The following is a 22,307-nucleotide window of genomic DNA, read 5'->3' on the forward strand; positions in this document are numbered from 1 at the left end:
ATAAGAAATTGCGCTTTTTCATCAAAGTTACAACTTTGTCCCAGCCCCAAAAATGGGGTATTTTGGGGGCAGTCCCAAATTTTCAAATGCAAACACATACCTGGGGCAAAGTTGTGAATTTGTGTTCTTGTTTGATGAAGAAGTGCAATTTATGTTGTAAATAATGCCGAGTTTGGTTTACCTACAGCAATGCGTTAAAAAGTTAACTGGGGGGTTCCAGACTTTTGCCTAATCCTGTATGTTGTCATTGACATATCAACATGCTTTTCTCTTGGCTATTTCACCTTAACGGCTATTCAATACTTTATTATAGTGGTACATGTTTATAAATGTTTATTTAACAACTGAGGGTGGCGCTTGGCGGCGTCGATGTGAGGGAAGAGATGGATTTAGTGATGTAGGCTACTGTAGTTTTCTTTTGAACCTTGCTTCGCTAAAACCAATGAAATAGACCTTAAACTCACTCATAGGGCTGCCACCTTTCACTATGAAAAATGGGGCTCGCATTTTCGTTTAACTTTGGGTGGGATGAGGAATGTTTTAAAGTGAACTAAAATTAAATAAAAAAAAAATACGTAAACAATTTATATTTCTTTACTTAATCACACATCAGTCACGTCACAGTCAACAAAAATATTCTGTAATGGATTTTCTATTGCGTTATCGTACTCACCCGTTGCAGTTCCGTCAGTCGCTCTGCCGGCATCCGTCAGACAATTTCAGATTTCTTCTCAACGACATTTTTTGATTGTTCTGACGACTGACGGACGTGTTTGAGGTTAGAAAATAGTGTTTTTCTATCTAAACGGTTCTGTTTGTATTTTAAGTACTGTTTATAACAATCAACAAAATAGGCAATGAAAATTTGATAGAAAATTGTGTTTTAATTTTTAAAAAAAATTAATGTAACGTCACTGTAAATAAAGGGACGGAAAACTGACTGTACCAAGTGACTGACAGGTTGACTGAGACAAAGGATGCAACTAAGACTGAACTGTGACTGGAGTGATATTATCATAGATTAAAAGATACTCCTTTTATCTATGCTATGATATTATGTGTGAATCGACCTTTATTTGGGCTTTTTCTTATCAGTGTTTTATTTTAAGGTAGGTACCGGAACTGGAACTGAAATTTGGAGTTATGACCTATATTCATTATTCGCTGAAATTCCTCTGATTTTATCTTTTCATTATGATGGACAATTTGAATTGTGTGATTACCCAACAAAATCATATTCATTCATGCTTACTATTGCATTCTCCTAAAAATTAAACACTATGATATTTTCGTTCTTATTTTAAATTTAACAATGAAATGAAATTAAATGTTTATGAATTTTTCCGGTAAGAGAGACAACGAACTGTCCCTATATAGACCCGATTTCGAACCACTCAGGAAGTATGATACCCACACTCACACAACATAACTCCTCTGAACTCCCCTGGGGAGCCTTTACAGCAACCAACATTAGTTTAGCCAGTTAAAAAATACCCCCACCGCAGCAAACCTGCAGACTAAAAGGACAGGGCGTTGGAAACGAATTTCCATTTGACAGATATTATTTTATCTATTTAATAACATTAGATTTAAATAATACCTAGGTTTCTGTTACCAGGGAGGTTAATTAAGTGGGGTTTATCAAAATATTATTACCGGTAGTATGAAATAAATAAATTTGCAAAGTTCGATCAAAATGTATGTATATACGAGCAAACTACAACATTTTACTTATTCTCCATAAGAATTAAATTTACAATCTTTTGAATTTTCTCTGTGACCAATAACCCGTAAAAACACTTCAATATACTAAATTATTTGTTTTTAAGCTCTTTAATGGTTCAGCGAGAAATTGGGATATTTTATGTTTCGAGGATCAAAAATTAGAGAATCCAATTTTCACCCCATAATCCCCCCTTATGCCATAAACCTGCATACACCCCCAAAACGGGGGCATATTCTGCGTGTGCCTCTGTCAAAACTAAGCCAGTTGCGTATTGCAAAGATAACCTCAATTTTCTTACTTAATTTTAAAACAACATAACATAAAACAACAAATAGGAAGGCTAAGGCACGCGGTTGACGACGGCGAATATTTAAACGCCTTCAATCTGAGAAACGAAACGAACTCACATTACAGTGTTGGATCAACCCAATCGAATTATCCAAAGTGAAACGTACAGGCTGTACCATAAGTTTACTCTACAATGCAAAATTGTACTTTTCGTTATGACTGTACTTTTGGATCAAACGAACGGCTTTATAACTGGTTGATCAAACGATTTTGGATCATTTGAAGATGGTCCTCCCATGTTAAAGCTGTTATCAATACAGTATTACTGTATAATGATAAACAAAAACATCGTAGGTACTAGTTACCTATCTATTTGAATTTATCACCAACAGAGTATCCTGATACAAATTGTTGATTTTGACGAATATGTTAACTTTAACCATGAACAATTGAAAGGATCTTACTGCAATAATAGTAAACTTGGTTATACCCCATAGCAGGGGCGTCATTTGGGGGTGGCAGGGGGGACATTTGCCCCCCCCCTGGATCCTGGGCTAGAGAAAAAAATATGGTGTACTACTAGCCAATATACAAATATTTTCTCCTGTCAAATCCTAAAAAGCACAGCAGGCAAAAATCTGTATATTCTTGTACAGTAATTTGAAACAAAAATTATTATTATTTTATTGTCTTAGATAGCACATTTTGAGTTTACATAAATTAGTAGTTTTGTGGGTATTCATTTACTTTTTCTGTTAGCGTAGCAAAAGAGCTCCAACCTAAAGATGAGTGAGCGTAGCGAACGAACTTCAACCAGGACGTGATTGAGCCATGCGAACGAGCTCATCTTGAAAATGAACGGGGGCATTTAACATAAAACCACATTAGGACAGGACGACGTCTGTCGGGCCAGCTAGTTGGTGATAAAATTTGATTTTCTTTTGTATTTTATTTAAAAACCAAAATAAAATGTTATAAACTATAGGCTATGAACAACCGTATTCATTGCTAAATGTTGTACAAGAGAAATTGGTCATGAATCTAATAAAAAACATAATATTAATACATCATGGAACTATTGATCACGTTTCTTAGATGACTAACTTACCAACATAAAATTATTGTGTTTCTGTCTGTTGTTAATAATTCTTAGTTTCATTAATTTTCTGCCTAAATTTAAATAAAATTTACTCATAATTGTATTTTTATTTGAAGCGCCTTTGACAATTAAAATAAGGTTAAAACTTTTTTGTTTCAAAACTTCAAAATGAGGACCCCCATACCCCCCGGTGTTTGCCCCCCCCCCCAAGGATTTGGTGAAATGACGCCACTGCCCCATAGTCAGTCAATACGATCTACTTCCGAAACAAAACAAAGGAAAAAATATAATCTTAGTCTCTAGCTAGCACATAAGTGTATAATTTAAACTATATTATATTGACTTAGTATTCTAAAAAAACACATCCCATAAGGTAGCCTTCATAAAAATCACACTCGTCTTAAGGATCACTTTGACCGTTAGAATTAAAACACAGTTTTATAAATATTTTCATAACAACTAAGTTAGGTAAAAGTTGGAAATTACCTTGTTTGTCTTCTTGTGGGCGAAGCAGTAACACATTTTCTTACCACAGTCACTCATCTTACGACAACGACACTACACTGCAAGTGACTCTCTACTCATGCTGAAGTCTGCCATGCAGATGTTTGCTGATAGTCTGCAGATGCTGAGACGCAGCATCCCACGCTGACGACATGGCGTCAGGAATGTTATCATCTCATGTGCGAGAGTCAGCATATCAGCAACAGTTGGCACCAACCATATCACATGACATACAGTATGGTTTGGAACACCTACACGTTGACTTTTAGAGACTGAAGTACTGTATGTGTAATTTTATAGCAAAACAACATAACTGAATTAGCCACTCAAAAAAATGAGACACAGTTCAATATTATGTTTCATCACAAGGGACTTAAGTCATTCTTTTCGCCCAGAGGTCGAAGTTTTACGATCGAGGCGAAGCCGAGGTCGGAAAACGAGCGAGGGTTGAAAACACGCTTTTTACGCTGCTTTTTACCGGTGTGATGAACTATATTTTTCATCATAGTCATAATGCACCCCTTTTAAACAAACTATTACACAAAACTAAAATTCATTTAAAGATAACCTCTAAAAACCACTTATAACTTGTTTTCATTTTAATTTGCTAATGAAAGCAATCATCTGTTACATGTAAATCATGATTGTACAAATGATTCTGTCGTTTCGATTGTGTTAGTGTACAAGTACATTATACAATCGAAATGTCGAACGTTTCACAATATAAGACAACCATAAGCTACAATCGATTAATCAATCGATAAATGCGATTGATTGCAATCGAAAGTTACAACTGAGTTGACAATAACAATAGATTTTTACTCCCTAAGGGATAAAAACGCTTTATATTCCCTTCCCTAGACTAGAGGGTAAAAAAGCTGTTTTTACTGCAGTATGACGAAAATTATAAATTTTTCCTTAGTTCTTAAAACTATGTCAAGAACATTCATTCTAAATATATAATATATAATGGTTTATGTTTATTGTCAGTGACAATTAATCCAATCCATTGATCCACGACCACGATAACATAACCTGAGGTAAAGTAGATTGTTAACAAGTGCGCTGCAGGGCGGCAAGCTGATTGTCGGTAATGTAGATCGCTATTTTTTTCATAGAATGATAAAAATCGTTGAATTTGGATACTGCAAATAGATTTAATCTCCATCATATTGTAAAATTTAAAGACTGTTTTAAGTTTTCGTGTCTGGGTACGTTTGAGTGTATTGGTACATTTGTTATTGTTTTCTTTGATTCCAGGCACTAAGGATAAATCTTGCATTGTTAGCATTACATTATTACAAAATAATAATCAATATCAATATCAATTGATATTGATTATTATTTTGTAATAATATATTACCGGCGGACAAACAACAGTTTAAAAATCAATCGTTCTGTTTGGTCATAGGCTAATAGTTTCAAATTTGGTATCAGAATCAGAATCTTTGTCAGTAAACATTCTTACAGATCTATTATACAAAGACGAAATAATTGTTGTTTCTAACACAAATAAAATAATAAATAGTAATAAAAATGTTCTCTGCATACGTACGGAGCACCGCCCACCGGACTTAAGCTCAAGTATGGTGATAATTCTAATGGGTTTGCAGTTAAACTAGAACAATCATAATCGAATTTTGACCAAACGATTTCACACGAATCTTTGACGAAAATTGATTGATATAGGGCCTATTGTGCGATTTCCTATGGCACTTGTTCAGTTTTCCCTCAAATTACTCAGGTATTCATCTTCTATCCTTAGGAAATCCACCAAACAGTTTTAAAGATACTTTTAAAAATATATTTCTTTACAGTGGATATTATTTGAAGAAATTCTCCTAGAGGAGCTTGATTTACACTCTTTTCAACTCACCGAGTTTTGTCGAGGACTCCTTTACTCAATGGTTAAGGCAAATTGATTATAAATATTTTGAATCTTATATTTAACTATAAGACTTATATTTAACTATTATTTATATATAGTTTATATTGATTGTTTTTCACATTGTATCGCCACAGAGGTTGTTTTCAAAGATAGATTATATTTATTGTTTTAAATTGTTAGATAGATTGTTTTTATTTATAGTTTAAGTAGGTTATTGACGAGTTTTTTGTAAATCAGAATTGTACAATATATGAAAAACGCTTGCTGAATAAAGACCATTTATTATTATTATATACAGTACTTAAAACAACTGATTTGTCTAATGGTCCGAGCAGGGAATATAAAATGAAAATATATAGGTGGTTAGCATCCACTATGGGTGGTTAGGATATTTTAAATATTTAACAATCATTATAAGTAAACTGTTGTCCTGTAGGTTGCTTCGTTACAGTATTTTGATAATATCTATTATTATTTTCCAACTAAGCTTGTAAAATAATAATAAGTTAAATAATAATAATAATAATTGACATTTCAATAAGACACTTCATTATTGTAACAAAAACTTAAGAATACGCATAAAAATATTTCTTTCTAAATTGGGAAAAACCCTGACAATTCTAAGGACAAATTTTTAACTGAAAATCCAACGGGACAATAAAAAATTTGCTAGTCTGCAGGTTTGTTGCGGCGGGGTATTTCGATAGGTTACGTCATACATTAAACCATTCACTATATATACCTGTAGGTATTTATAGTCAATGATTAAACATACTCGTATCTTTAATCTATGGTTACGCTAAGGTTCAATTTGCAGCAGCAGCTGAAACCTAGCGGAGAACCTTGGAACCTCTCAGATGTTTTTAGTGTTGTTGTGTGTTGTAGTGGCAGCACTGTCTTCTCAGCTGAGCTAGCTTGGCCTAGCAGAAAAGCAGAAGCAGTTCGTTGGTTATTCCGCTGCAGTGAAGAACTGCTTGTCGGTAGACCTGAGTTTGTATAGTCGTGGAATGTTATAATCTTATTATAACAGCCATTGATTTGTATTTCTGCTCAAGTGTGGTGCATTTGTATAATGCGAAGATGGATTTCAAAAACGTAGTATTCAACGCCGCACGTGATGGGAAGATTCGTCGTCTAAAGGTTTGTAAACAAATCTGCAATTTCCTTTGTTAGTTATTACATACATAAGATAGCCAACTTTCGATGCTTAGGCTATTTCCTAATTTGATTGTTTAACGATTCCCCCCAATTCTTTTCATTTATAGCCTCTGTTGTAACTTCACAGCTTATACCAAAAAATTGTTTTATTTAAATGCTCGTTCAAACTTAGGTTATGTGGGACAAGAGGTCTCTAAGCCTATTGTTATTGTTATGTTGGCCTTCTTAAGTTTTTACTAGTCTAGAAAGTTAATATATAAAACTTTCAATATAAGTTAAGCTACCCTTCGAAAAGGGTTTCAGCTAGGCCTATTTCCTATAGTTGGACATAACAATAAGCCTATTGTTATTGTTATGTTGGCCTTCTTAAGTTTTTACTAGTCTAGAAAGTTAATATATAAAACTTTCAATATAAGTTAAGCTACCCTTCGAAAAGGGTTTCAGCTAGGCCTATTTCCTATAGTTGGTTGAAGGTGATTATTTTCAACACCTTTTTACAAAATTTCACAAAGTATTAAATTAAGCTTAAGTTAACATAAATAGACCTATGTGATGACAGGTATATCATAAATTTAACGCCTAAATTAACTAATAACGATGATTATCAAATTAGGGTACGGTTTCTTAACTGGGCTATGCTGAGTACCTACCATGATAAGATTGGTAACAAAATAACAACAAAATAAAATATTAAGTTGACGGATAACATTCTATCATCAACTATCATAGTCAAAGTAGCAAAAAATGAACCAATTTTGATAGTCTTTGATTAGCCTTAAGATACAGTGTTCCTGACGATATTCCCCGAGAGTTCTGTAATATTAATTGAAGCCGATCACATTTGCTTTGGGGGTTCATAGTATTTTTGTAACTAAGTTAACCCTGCAGCAACAGTAACACCCTGTCATACTACAGGTTACTTTAGCCTAGACTGTATTTAAGCATTCGAGGATTTTTACTGGATGGATAATAACTTAGAAGCCTTGAATGTTGATGTGTCATGTATCAAAATCCCTTGATGTACTTATCGGGTTTCATGTTTGTTTACCAACTTTACTGAAAGATAAAAGTGGCTCCAAACAACCTCTCTGACCAGAAGAGGTTTTTTGGTGTAAAACTTTCCCTGTTTCATGTTGGTACAATGAATATGACTTAAAATCTAGTATGATTGACGACAATCAATATCGGCTCTGGCCTTGGGCTTGGGAGTTAGGATGGGTGGGTAAACAACTATCAGGCCTATCTTGTTTTTAATTTTGATCCACCGTGAAGAGGTTTGTTATCTTGTAATTCAAAGGTGGGTCCTTGTTCATTATTAAAACAGTTGTGGTCATGGAAATATATTGATTGTCTTGTCTTTGGTTCAAACAAAATAGTCTATTACGTTTTTTATTTTGATTGTTATTAAAAAGGCGATAACTTGCTCTCTATCCCTCACTTTACTCAAGGCAGGTTAAGTTGTACAACACTGGTGAGTAGGCTTAAATCTAAAATTATTTATTTGAATGTTTATTTACAATGAAGTTTCGGAGTGTTGCTGTCTACGGACTACTGTCAGACTGTTTTAAGATACAAACTGTGTATAAAAATAGACTTTAAATAGGTTGTTTTTTTATAACTGTTCACTCTTCATGTTGTAGATCTAAAAGTTTTCACAACGTTGTATACAACACATAGTGTAAATTGGCATTTCAGTTGATAAATAAATAAAAAATACCCTTGCCGCAACAAACCTGCAGACTATGCAAATTTCAACTTGTCTAATTTAACATTTTTACTAAAATATTTCCATAAGAAAAAGACATTCGTAATTTAAATAAAATTAGATTTAACAAGTGATTAGGTTTGCTGCTACGGGGAAGGTAAAACATGTTTTTTGAACATAGTTCTATAGTAGGCCTATAGGATAAAATAAATAAATTTGCCAAATTTTATCAACATATATCCATAAGCAAGTAAACTACAACAAATTTCATTTTCTCCATAAGAATAACATCAGTATTTTAAATTACACTTTTTTGATTTTTCTCTGTGACCGTTAAAATAGATATAACAGTGCTTCAATATACTAAATTATTTATTATATTAAGCTCTACAAAATAGTTAAGAAAGGGATGAAATTGCAAAATCTTTCGACAAAAGGTAGGTTTAAGTTACACGTTTGTACCAAATTTGATCAAAATCGAATCATTTTTGCTTGAGTTATCGCGCTATCGGACATACATATATGTTGGTGTTTTTGGCCTCTGGTGACCTCAAAACAAAAAAGTAAATCAGTCCCGGGTCTAGGTATTACCATGAGACCTATGGTAATAGCTTTGTTCCCTATATGGGAAATTCGCTAAAAGGAACACTTTTACTTTTTCACATAATACCTGACACAAAATCAAATCTTTTTTGGCGTTGTAAAAACTGTGGCATATTGTATTGAGGCCTGATTCAGCTACACTAAATTTTGCAAAATCTAAATACAGTATATGCCTCTATCTGCTATTTATAAAAATTTCTTAGGGCAGAGTTACTTCTAGAGGCATTTGATTTGCCTTTTATCACTCCAAAAATGATCTAACTAATTCGTTATGGGTTATTCTATGCCCATAAGAAAAAGGGTTTATAATGAAAAGTTAGGTTTGATAACTCGACATTTAAGCCTGTCGCAAGGGGCTGGCCGAAGTCCTGCCAGGTGTGCCAACTGTTTTGCAACGGTACCGTAACTGTAACTCAATGCAAAATAAACCTTGTTGATCTTTGAGGTTGCAAGTCAGAATTGCAAGAGGTTATTTCACTCACAATAGGCTTTACTGTGTGTAAGATGCATAAGTTAGGCGAGTCGGTTGGTGTTAGCAGTTGTATATATTTACTTAAATTACCCTACTCGTACTCAGAATTGGGTTACAGGTACTGCTCAAGTAGGTGTATTTCAGGTGGCCTTGTTTCTTGATGTGGATCAGTTGTGTAAAAGGATCTGTGACAGGAATACATGATTAAACTGACTGTATATTTTGAAATTCAATCACACAATAACTGAGAAATGTAAATTTTTTTGGTACCTGTGAAAGCAGTGTCAATATTTTCTAATGTATAAATAATAATTGAAGTAACATTAAATATTTTCAGTCAGTGGTTAAAATTTGTTATGTGTGCTATTTTATTGCCTTTATTGAACTTAAATCGGTAGTAGTTTGGCAATTAATTAAAAACCACTGGTTTTTACTTTTATTGTTTTCCTCTCAAATTTCTTGCGAAGCAATAATTTTGTCTTTCACTCCACAAATTTAATCAATCATACAAGATACAAAAAAGTACAAGTTAATTCAAAAGAATTGTCTATAAAATTTTTAATTAAAATAAATTTACCCAACCATTTCCACACAGTGATTTGGTTAGTGGTTTCATGTAGTTGTTATCACACCATGAGTTTGTTCCCATTGTCATTAGGCTTAATTGGCACATTCACTTTCTTGTTGGGTTATGAGGAGTTGCTCAATTATGCAACCTAATTTGTTATGTAAAATAGGCCCCAGTCTGATAATAGGTTAGTGAGTGTAACATTGGCATTGACCCTTTATAACTAATTATCTTTTCTTATATTTTTATAAACATACTATATTATCCATTTATATAAACTAAAATAAACTAAACTAAATATTCCAGCAAACTTTATATAGGTACATATTGTGTTTTGGCATGACCCTAGTTTTGCACCTCCTTGCTGTGGGGATATATTTTTGAACTAAAGAGACTGATCACAATAATTTTTCAATTATCTTAGGTAAAAAACTTTGTTTGAGTACACTGATTGATTTAAGAGTCGGTGCCAAAGTTCCTTTTTCAGTTTTTCTACTGAAAATTTTTTTGTAAAGTGAGATGGAATTTAGAATTTTTCAGCCAAATACAATGGTTTCTTACTGAATTTTCTGGTGATGTAGGTTGGAAGGCTGTGCTCATCTTGTATGGTGGTTACGGAAATCATGATTCCTAGGAAGATTTACTTGACTTGTTTACATTATTAGTTTAAAAATGTTGAGTGCAGGAACTGTTAAATTCTAAAGAATTTAAAAGCTTCTCTACAACTTTTTGATAGACCAAAACCAGAAATGGCAAACTTAGTAAGAGTTTTTTTAGTTTTCTTTTTGTTGAAAAATACATTTAAATATGCCCCAAAAAGAAAATGAAGAGTAAAATAATTTGCAATCATGTATTGCAACAGAACACAGTTTACTGTGGTAGGTAGTTAAACAAAATCAATGTAATTAAGATCCATTCTTACAAAACAAACAAAGTTTCAAAAGTCATTATTGTTCACACAAAATTATACCTAAAACAAGTACCTATCTACTGTATACTCATGTTGTCAAGTTATTGATATTACCGTGCCATTTATGTTATAATCAAGCATTCAGTGTGAAGTAATTAACTGTAGATAAATCTCAATCATCTTGTTGACTTCTGTATACTCCGACTTGAAACTTTAATTCCAGATATGATCACAAAGGTTGAGTGTTTTGTTTACTTATCTACCAAATCAAACAGTGAATCATCTTGTAAAAAAATAACTTACATCAGGATTATGTAATCATTTAAAGATAGCTGACAATACAAAATTATCTGATGATACAGGTCAATTTTTAATTAATTCTTTCTGCTCTGTATCATACAGTGAAAACAATGTTTCTTGTACCATATATAGTAATTGCCATAGTATATGCCTCCCTGATACAACATATTATTCCACATCCACCCTCACTTCTGTTTCGGGAAAATATAAATTGTTTCCTCAAAGTTTTATGTTTATCTTAAATATTAAATTGGCACTTTATAGGGTAGGAAGTGAAATAGGTAAATCACTTGCATAAATACAATGATGTAACTGTAGTACTTGACTGGAAAGTGATGGCATTTGTGATTTATCATCCAATACTGTACTGTATTATAATATTTAGCACCTATTTTTTTGAAGTTTATCTTTAGCTGAAGAACACATTGATACTTCTTTCATCAAAGGGGTATTCTTTTTTCAGACAGCAACAGAAAATATACTGTAAATGGACACACGGGTGGCTTTATTATAAAATTTAGCGGGGGGATTATGGTATTTGTTTTAAAATTCAATGCAGAAAATTATTTTTTATCATACTGTCCGGAAAGCAGCGGTTTTTAGTTCTCTAAATCATCAGCAAACTCACCGTTTTCACCCAACTTCAAATAGGGAACAGAAATAACTAAGGGTAAATTTTTTGGTTCACTAACCTCAAAATTGTATTATTGCATTATGAAAACGCTACTAATCACGCGATATTTAAAGTTATGTTTGTGAACAACAGAAATGTAAAAATTGATGACGACTTTAACCTAAAATTATGTGGTCTAATTTTCTAGCAATTAGAAGGTTATTTTCACAGTATAAACACGATTGCGTACCAAATAGAGCCACTTTCACTCCTAGTGATGAAAACTACTATTCTTTGTCTTTGGACTTTTTCTGCTTGAGTAAAATATTGGCAACTTTTTATTGAAGTGAGAAAACATTCAATTTGAGTGACACAAGGAGTTTAGTGTTAAACTAATCAATTTGATTATGTAGTACCGTATTATTTGTATCGGGCTGGTGGTTGATGATGGTATTCATTTTAGAACTCACTGTAGATACTTTTCTGTAGCATACTTTGTTATGGTTAGCAATGTTAATATTTTTTGAATGGAGGAAATATTCTATTTCTCTTCAGCAGGGAGAAGTGTGCTAACTGTGCATACATGTAGTACCATAATGTGTTTTCCTGGCAAGTGCTGCTGTCTGAGGTGTAATCTAATCAGGTTCCCTTGAAAGCTTTTCAAGCTGATTTGAACTTTACCCATGTTAGGTCTTATAGTTTTACTTCTGTTCCCTCATTAATTTGTTCAATTATTTGTGTTTTGCTCACTTTGTGCACTCATCTGAGTTTGGACTCAATGAAATTGTCGGATATTTCCCTCATTGGCAATCGTAATTTTATATTTTTTATTTTAATATTACTAGTACATTTGTGCAAGTATTGGCGGGTTTATGGAATTGTATGGTTGTTTTGTTACTTAAAATTGTACGATGTGTTGGCTTTATTTTTATCATTTTGACCTAATATTAATGCTGAGAAGAAATGAGTTCAGTACTCATGTTAATCTGTTAATGTCACATCTCATGTTATGTATTAAGTTTTTGTGGCTGAAAATTTCACCTCAACTTTTTTTTATCGTAAAAATGTTTCTAAGCTCAATTTTTTTAATACTTTGATTAGAAAGGTTGTTAAATGTAGTTAGGATTTACGTTTGTAGGGCTATAGATTAGTTTTACCAACACAAGCATAGTAATATTTTAAAGTGCATTTAAAATCAGAATATTTCAGTATACTGTATATAATTTTCAATCAGACTTTCTTTATGAGAAAATGGTTTATTTTGAATCAGGATTACAATATCTTGCAATTCGTAAATATAATTGACCTTCAAATCATGTCAATTAAAAAAGTCAGTTTTATTTTTACCATGGAAAGATCGGGTGAATTCCCCTTTATTATGGACCTAAATGTAAAAGATTGAATAAAATTCCTAGTCCAATTTCAGTCAACAGGTTTAACTGCAACAGTTTGTTAAACAGTAAAATAAAAGATTCTTTATATAATTTAATTTTACTCATACACATCAGTTAATTTCTTTAAAAAATAATAGACAGTTTTGCAATGGTTCTTGAAATTTAGGAGTAGCTATGCCACGAAATTCCATGATTTGGCAAACATAAGTTCTTGAAATTGAAATGTCTTCACTAAGGAATTTAAATAATTATGACCGGAATCGGCATTGTTACGAATGTTACAATGCACTACTCAAATAATAGATTTTTGTGCTACACAATCTATTTTTCCAGCGGATAATCCTCCTAGATATTCTCATAGACCAAACCGGTTGAAAGCTGGCAAACCCGCCTCGACTTGCGACACAAATAGCTTTTAATCTGTAAATACCCGCGGGTTCTAGATGTTACATTGGTTTAAGGCGGTGACACACTATCGATATTTTCCCCGATCAAGACCCCGAACCGAGCAGGGAGAAGGGAGAAGGGAGATAAATATCAGCAAAATTTTACTCCGAACATTTCCCCGAACATGACCAAGACCAGACGAATTCTACCGAGCGCGGCAAAAGGAAGTTTGGAGAGAGATAGAGAGTGTGTGCGAGTGAGAGCGCGGAGGCAGTGCCGTGGAAGAGGTTATATCCTATTGATTTCTATTGGTTTTATTCATTGAAATAACGTTACAGAATGATAATTTTAATTGCCTTTAATAATATTTAATGTTTATATTATTTTTGAAAGAATTTAAGTCAACATCAATTACTTAATTCAACCTTAATATTATTGATATAATTGATTTAACGGTTTCTACACTTTCAACCTTGACCAAACAAACCACAAACATTACATCTTAAATGATTATAATATATAACGGCAACATATTACCCAACATTTATTTATTTTACCAATTAAAGAGTTTAATTGCCATATTAAATCAGAACTATCAATGCTAGCGCAGGCGGCCGCTCGGTGCGGCGCTCGCGACGATGTACGGGGCAAAAATGTACCGTGACACACTATCGTACATCGGACCGTACATCGGACCGATCTTTTCTTTGATCTTTCGCCAAAAAACCGCCTCCAGAGCGCTCGTCTCCCTGCTCGGCCTGATGTCTTGTTCGGCGTCTTGATCGGTGTACGGACCCGTGACACACTATCGAACATCCTCCCTTCGACCTCCCTTCTCCCTTCTCCCTGCTCGGTTCGGGGTCTTGTTCGGGGAAAAGATCGATAGTGTGTCACCGTCTTTAGTCCAGAGATGCTCCAAATAACACTCTGTACAGCTGAGATCTAAAATAGCCACAACCGGTTCGCCAACGTGTTTGCTTTTTGGGCTTGTTGTATTTTTGGATTCTGTAATTCAAGTAAGATGGAGATTTGCGGAAAACATTGCTTTAGGTAGTGTCATTTTCCGCAAGGACACGTTTTTTTAAAACCACACCGGTTTTCAAATTTCTTTGATGTAAGACTAGTTTCAATCAATACAATCTTAATTTTCCTTGTCCAGGGTTTAATTCCAATTGTTTGATTTGTTTGCGTAGTACAATAAAAAAACATAAAGGTCGTTTTGTATATAAAAAGCTTGATCAGTTATACTATGTTTATAGTTGTTCAGAAACATTCACAGATAAGATATTGAGATTCTAGATACGATTATATGGTAGTTTTTTACCTTAACTATTTTTTTACCTTAGGTATATAGTTTGGAAAATATAGGCTATTCACGAGTGTCTTTATCTTATTAATCAAATGAACAACATATACTATAAATATAGAGTACCGTACATCGTACAGTACATAAACAATATAACGATTTTCCGTCCAGAGTCACTATAAACGGTTGTGGATTTTTATTGTTGGATAGCCATTTGGTCAGTTACAATCTTTATTGCTTTATTTTATTGTAATATTACAATAATCTTTTCATACTGTATTTACATTTATCTAGGAAAGCAGTTGTGTACAATATTGTATATTGACTTATCATGAGTAGGCCTATGTTTATAGTTAGTCAAAAAACTTGAGTCTTTATAGCATTTTAGTATTTCATTGAAACTAAATAATGTAGTCATAGAGAACAGTTTAGCCTATCTTTCGTGTTGCATTCTTACGTTACATGGAGTCTGTTGGGAACATTTAATTCAATAAAACCTAAATGTAGTTATAGAATTAAATTTTACCGTTGTAGGCCTATAGTGTTTCAAATGTGACCGTACAGGATTATTTTTTTCAAAATTGCTGTGACATCCTTAACGAAATTCATGTGTGTACTTTTGAGTATTTCTTAATACTGTTATAACAAATATTGGCCGCAAATAACCCAATTCAAAGAAGCGTCACAAAAATAGCTTCAACATTGTATTGCAAATTAGTGTCAAATAAAGACGAAGAGGCATAAACCGTGCGGGTGACTTGTGATGACGTAGGCCACGGCAAGGTTAGGGACACGGCCACCTAGAGCGCGTCGGCGTCGCGGCGCTCTGGTGGACGTCACTGGCACTACAAATAACTCACCACTGTGTTACATGGTACTTCTGCATAATGGTCTAACTATGTACTGGACAGCAGTATGCAGAACCGGAGCAACTTACTGGACTACCTACACTATCAATCTGTGGTCTAGAAGAGGTATACGTTTAACAGACGAATCGATTGAAAATATACTTTCATGTAATTGTAATATTTAGTTACTAATTGCGGTTTACGTCGCATATTTTTTGTGTGAGATCAAAATTATGATGTCACTGCGGTTAATTATAGTTACATTGGTTTCACATTGGTTTCCAATTATTATTCCATTAATACAGTAATCAGTTAAAACAAATTACCTTTAACTATTGATAGAAGTTGATACCCAATTACCATGTTGTAACCAGACATGGGGTTTAGCTAGAATGAATATAAACGTTGTGGAATTGAATAAAAATTTAATTCCTTTGTTGAGTTGAATAAAAATTTTACTCCGTATTTTAATTTAGCCAGTGATAGAGTGCGCTAATATAAATTACGGATTTCTGTCCAATGGTCTTACAAATACGCCAACTTTTAAACCTTGGCAAACCGAACGGTCAATTTAATGACATCCATGACACATTTGATGGAAAATCAACTTACTAAAAAGTAAAGGAGAAGATTACGTTTTGACATTGAACACACTGTTTGGGTGTGTTAATCAACATTGTTGTTTTAAGTTAACTACAGCTCATCCATTTGTACTTTGGTATAAAAATGTCACTTCTACAACGTACCAGTGTCTGTTTAAAAATTACAATATTAGTACTAAATAAATCCTAGTAAACAATCAGTATGATATGTTAAACATAGTTATCTAGGATCGTTTAATCGGTCCTTTTTGTAGGAAACCTTTGTCAGTTTTCGCAGTAATCTTTGGTAGTGCTGGAAAGCAATTGTCACAGAATTTAACTCTATTAGGTTGTTTATGGTTTTTTTTCAAGATTTAGGTTCTAACGACTTTTGATTTGCATCCGATTTTAGAGTACTGTATATTACAGCTTTGGGCGATGGATTTTAGAGTATATTACAGCTTAAGGCGATGGATTTTAGAGTATATTACAGCTTAAGGCGATGGATTTTTGAGTATATTACAGCTTTAGGTCAATAATTGTCTATGACTGTACCCTCTTAGCGAGAGCTGGTTTTGTTGCCCCTGACCTAGGCACACATCCCCTGGTCTTGGTCCAGTCCGGGAATAGACCTTCAGACGTGTTATTGCGGTGTGAATTGTAAGTGGATCGGGCTACTGTGTCACCCTTGTAAACTGTAAAGAGATGATTAGTGGTAACCAGGCGATAAAACCATACACACGTATACAGGGTGTCTCGCAACCCTATGAACAGACTGTCGCGTTCAGAATGTCGTGTTTGTTTAAAAACACATACATTGTGCAAAGTATGGATACAGCCGTTGAAAATGGAGATTATTTTAAATATTTGATTCCAAATTTCACGAATACCGTTAATTTTACAAAAGAACTGCAAGATGTGTGAGATTTAGTAAACTTTATCCAGATATCAACGATATCTTATATAACCATTGTTTGGAAAATAATAACTAAGGAAATATTTTGTTTTTGCTATACCATCAGTTTTCTCCATTTAAACAATGTTAATTCGATAAAACTACTTTTTAACATGTTAAATTGTGAAATCTGTAGGCTTTTAGTTTATTTAGCCTGATACAAATAATTGCTATGAAATATCCTTAGTGCAACGAGTGTTAATATTCCTTAATTATAAACGGCCATTGATTTAAATTTCTACTTGTTTTATTGTTGTCCAAAGTAAGCAAAATCTGAAGTAAACAACATTAAAATCTCCTTTTCACAAAGTACAAAGCTATATAACTACAAACGTGCCAATTCGGTAGAGGTTTACTTCGCTCATTTAAGTATACAGGGTCTTTCACCCTAGTATCTAGATTGTAATCATCCAATCATTGAATATGTGGTTCAGGACGCGCCACACACAGATACTCGAACAATTGAATAGTTTTCAATCACAACTTCCAATAGTTGGCCCACTTTCAGTGCGAAAAGAGAAATGATCACTTGAAGTCTCGTCCACGTGACTCGATAATAACACTTGACTATCTCATCTCACAGTAATATTGGATCACTTTCGATCTACTGACAGTAGATCGAAAGTGATCCAATATTACTACTGAGGTTGACATTTCTTTGATTAATCTACTTTAGAGTTTTCGACACATTTATTTCACTTAGTTCTGATTAGTGCTGTTAATGAACAAATTCTTGTTTATGCAATTTATTGTAGCGGTAGATTATACAAAGAAGTTATACTTATACTTTTGGATTTTACACACTCGTAGCGAAAACAGTTTTCTATATTTATCCGTCTTGACAGTTGGTTCTAACGACGCGGTTGACGCTGAAAAATTGCCGGATTCCGACACAGTTCGCGAACGCTACGAATCCAGACGCAAATAAACTGTTTTCGTATTTCCCCTCGGTCCTATCAGATTTTATCAGCTGATTAGAGATTATCTTCATTGATAACGCTGTCACGTCGCCTCATATGACGCGTGGTAGATAATCAGTCAGATTGTAGATTTGTCAGATTGCGATAAGATTCACCAGTTAAATAACTTGAGTGTTTTATTGAACTTCAGTCCAGTTTGATTCTCGCTGTTGTCGTGTGCACTAAATTTAGTCACAGTAAGTGTCATCATTACGTTATTGCGTCGTTGGTGATTTCATTGAGTTCAATGCATGCTTGTTCATTGTTAGTCTAGTATTAAGGAATTGCCTCTTAAAATCGCCCTGGTTCATTTCGTTGCAAGCAAATACAGATTGTTTTGTGACTGCGGTAGATTGTGATACACCGGGAATTGCTATTTATTCCCAGATTACTTTAAGTTGTGTTAGTATTTTCACCCTTGCTAATCCCAGCTAAACCATAATTTGAACAAACTCTTTCATTGATTTTTCATCTTTGTGGATAATACAACCTCTTAAAGATTTTTTTGTTCTGTTGTAAAAGAATTTGACACCATGAACCGAAAGGGCAAATAATTATAAACTATCGTTTGTTTACAACTAGTACGGAAAAAAATTAAAAATACATCTTTAATCGTGAAAACACTGTAAAAGACTCATCCAATTAGATTTAATAAACACACAGTCATTTCATATAAATGCGATGTATAATTCACTGTTCAAAATCAACGATTGTATTCTATCACTTTTTGAATCGTTAATCAATTAACTTTGCCAAAGTGTTTTAGTTGTTAGACGAGAACTCTCCCGGTGTTCGAAAACTCGACCAAAAGTATGAATTGTGCAAACTTCTCTATTTTCACCCCAGCTGTAGTTAAAACATGTGATTGGAATTTCTTCCATTTGTTTATATTTTGTTGTTATTTCGTCAGCAGCATGTCAACCCATAAGACTCATGTTATTTTTTTAAATTTCTAATTAATTTTTTTGTTCATATTTTTGAGCCTGTTTTAATTTATAAAAGGGACTCTGCATATTTACAGGATTTTTTTCATTTGGAACCAACTGCGTGTAATTCGGTCTAGTAGTATGGACGGCTAGCTGTCACAAGTTTTGTAAAAGATTTTTAGTATATAAGATTAAGTAAATAACGACGAATTTCAACCACTGTATCTGCGTATTCTATCTGGGTATTCTCTGAGTCTGACCATCTTTTCAAGGAAATTCATTGCTCATGATGACTAAATGTTGATATTACATTCGTAATCCGGACATGCAGTGGCCTTGAATGTTATCCTCATGTTGATTGACAACACGTTACAATCTTAATCCGAAACAAAGTAAAATAATGGAGCATAATTTATACAGTGCAATCGGCATTAAGACTGCAGTTTATTGTTAGTTTCGTCAATCGAGGAATATTTTCACGATTTAAACGTTGTGTCATCAAATATGAGTATCATAGGAGTAATTGGTATAAAGTACCTGTACTGGGTTTTCCGAATGAAAAACCCATGCAAGGAAACATTTTTTACAATTTATGCAATAAAATTCTGTTTTTGCAACGGTTCTGGTCAAGTTTTCCAACGAGGCCGAGTTCATGGAGTTTTACGATTAGACAAGTCATCTAATTTTCTGCACTGTTAGTTTCAGCATAGTAACTAAAGCCATTTTCCACGAGCTCACTGTTCTTTCTGTTCGAACGTTCTTTGTGTGTGGACGCTTCCCGATTTAAATGCATGCAAATCCGTGACGCAGACGCAACTTTTCGGGTTCACTGTGTTGAGGCTGGTACAGTTTGTTCCATGTGAGCTATTTTTCTCGCCGACAGCAGAATTAGCGCTTTCTGATGTTAATGTTGAGCTGTTTACCCACTGGCACATGCTTATTTAGGCGCTTACCTCAACTTGTATCTCAGTTTGTCCTCTTCCACGGTTACGTTCGGTTTGTTCCAAGTGTTGACTCGTTTTGCTGTGTAGGAAGACTTTGGTGAAACGTTGATAAGCTATTTACCAGGTGTGTTGACTATGTTGCCAGGTTTTTTAGTACACGTACTAATGTGTTGGTTATTTGGAGATAGTAATTGGTAGAAGTGTAGTTAATAAGTTAATCGCTAGCATGTTAACATAATATAAATGTGATAGTGCTTAAATTTCTGCAACTGGAATGTTGAATTCATTTAACACACATGCGAATTCAACGACCACATTGGATTTTGCATGTTGTACTATTGGACATTCTTAAGGTAAGAGAAAATGAAACAACATCAAAGTTTGTACCACACGTTACCACTTAGATCTGACTCGAATAGTATCAATTGACCTAAGACATCTAAAAGCTAACAGAAAATGCTGCTTCGTACACGGTCATTGACTCTTTTTGAAGGTTGGAGCCAGGTTTATTGCAGTCTTTGTGTAGTAGCAGTGACAGTAAATGCCAAAGAGAATGTGAAAGCCGTAGAAACGTCACAGTCGGACGACTTCGCACTCTTCTCTTTGTACTTGCTCCTCGTCTCGGATGATCTGTTCCAAGTTTGGTTGGCGTTCGTAGTCTCTAGGACGCCTGTGCTAGGTACATAGTGTCTGCCAGGTATAGTTGCACTCTTTGTGTAGTAGCAGTGACAGTAAATACCACAGGGAATGTGAAAGCCAAACGTCACAGTCGGACGACTTCGCACTCTTCTCTTTGTCCTCGCTCCTCGTCTCGGATGATCTGTTCCAAGTTTGGTTGGCGGTCGTATAGGACGCCTGTGATAGGTACATATCGTATGCCAGGTAAAGTAGCAGTGTCAGTAAATGCCACAGGGAATGTGAAAGCCAAACGTCACAGTCGGACGACTTGGCACTCTTCTCTTTGTCCTAGCTCCTCGTCTCGGATGATCCGTTCCAAGTTTGGTTGGCGGTCGTAGTCTCTAGGACGCCTGTACATAGTGTCTACCAGGTATAGTTGCAGTCTTTGTGTAGTAGCAGTGACAGTAAATGCCACAGGGAATGTGAAAGCCTAACGTCACAGTCGGACGACTTCGCACTCTTATCTTTGTACTCGCTCTTCGTCTCGGATGATCTGTTCCAAGTTTGGTTGGCGGTCGTAGTCTCTAGGACGCCTGTGCTAGGTACATAACGTCTACCAGGTATAGTTGCAGTCTTTGTGTAGTAGCAGTGACAGTAAATGCCACAGGGAATGTGAAAGCCAAACGTCACAGTCGGACGACTTCGCACTCTTCTCTTTGTCCTCGCTCCTCGTCTCGGATGATCCGTTCCAAGTTTGGTTGGCGGTCGTATAGGATGCCTGTGCTAGGTACATAGCGTATACCAGGTATAGTTGCAGTCTTTGTGTAGTAGCAGTGACAGTAAATGCCACAGGGAATGTGAAAGCCAAACGTCACAGTCGGACGACTTCGCACTCTTCTCTTTGTCCTCGCTCCTCGTCTCGGATGATCCGTTCCTAGTTTGGTTGGCGTTAGCAGTCTCTAGGACGCCTGTGATAGGTACATATCGTATACCAGGTAAAGTAGCAGTGACAGTAAATGCCACAGGGAATGTGAAAGCCAAACGTCACAGTCGGACGACTTCGCACTCTTCTCTTTGTCCTCACTCCGCGTCTCGGATGATCTGTTCCAAGTTTGGTTGGCCGTTGCTGGATTGCATTATGGCTCTGGTATACTTCTCAAATCGCACAGAACATTGCAGCAGGTTGATAGATAGCGGATCAGCTGATGGTGCGACTGATGATACTGGTAATCAATTGATTCATTCAGTGTCAGCCGTGTCATCGTACATGATGCAAGTAATCAGTGGATACAGTCATACAGCTGTGATATCAAAGTTCACTGTTATCGCGTTATCAGCAGAGGTCACGGCACAGACTTGCCTCTCGCCCCGAGATACAGAACCACACAGTAGCAATGTTTCATTGTATCAGTGCAGTCTAGTGTAGTTTGTTTGCTCACAATATGCCTTTGTTTACAGGTATGTTGTCCAGTTTGCTGCAATCAGTGCATTGCTTGGTCAAGCCAAAGACCAAAAAGGGGAAGGTAAGAGGTTTTTTTGGTTTTTGATTTGTTAA

The 22,307-nt window shown here is 34.8% G+C and overlaps 1 protein-coding gene across 4 annotated transcripts in view; it reads left to right on the forward strand.

The window, feature by feature from the left end:
- The first annotated feature begins 6,424 nt into the window (after window positions 1–6,424).
- Window positions 6,425–22,307, forward strand: part of LOC129004069 (protein fem-1 homolog CG6966) — a 61,158-nt gene continuing 45,275 nt past the window's right edge. For 2 of the 4 annotated variants that reach the window (XM_054432455.1, XM_054432456.1), the window contains exon 1: window positions 6,425–6,645. In XM_054432455.1, coding sequence (XP_054288430.1) covers window positions 6,586–6,645 — 60 coding nt within the window. In that variant the 5' untranslated portion in view covers window positions 6,425–6,585. Of the gene's footprint in view, window positions 6,646–22,158; window positions 22,276–22,307 lie in introns of those variants that run through there. The other 2 variants (XM_054432452.1, XM_054432454.1) reach the window with 1 other exon arrangement.

This window comes from Macrosteles quadrilineatus, unplaced genomic scaffold (assembly GCF_028750875.1).
Source record: "Macrosteles quadrilineatus isolate MER2022 unplaced genomic scaffold, UCM_ALF_1.0 Scaffold_9__3_contigs__length_116548681, whole genome shotgun sequence".
Taxonomy (NCBI): Eukaryota; Metazoa; Arthropoda; class Insecta; order Hemiptera; family Cicadellidae; genus Macrosteles; species Macrosteles quadrilineatus.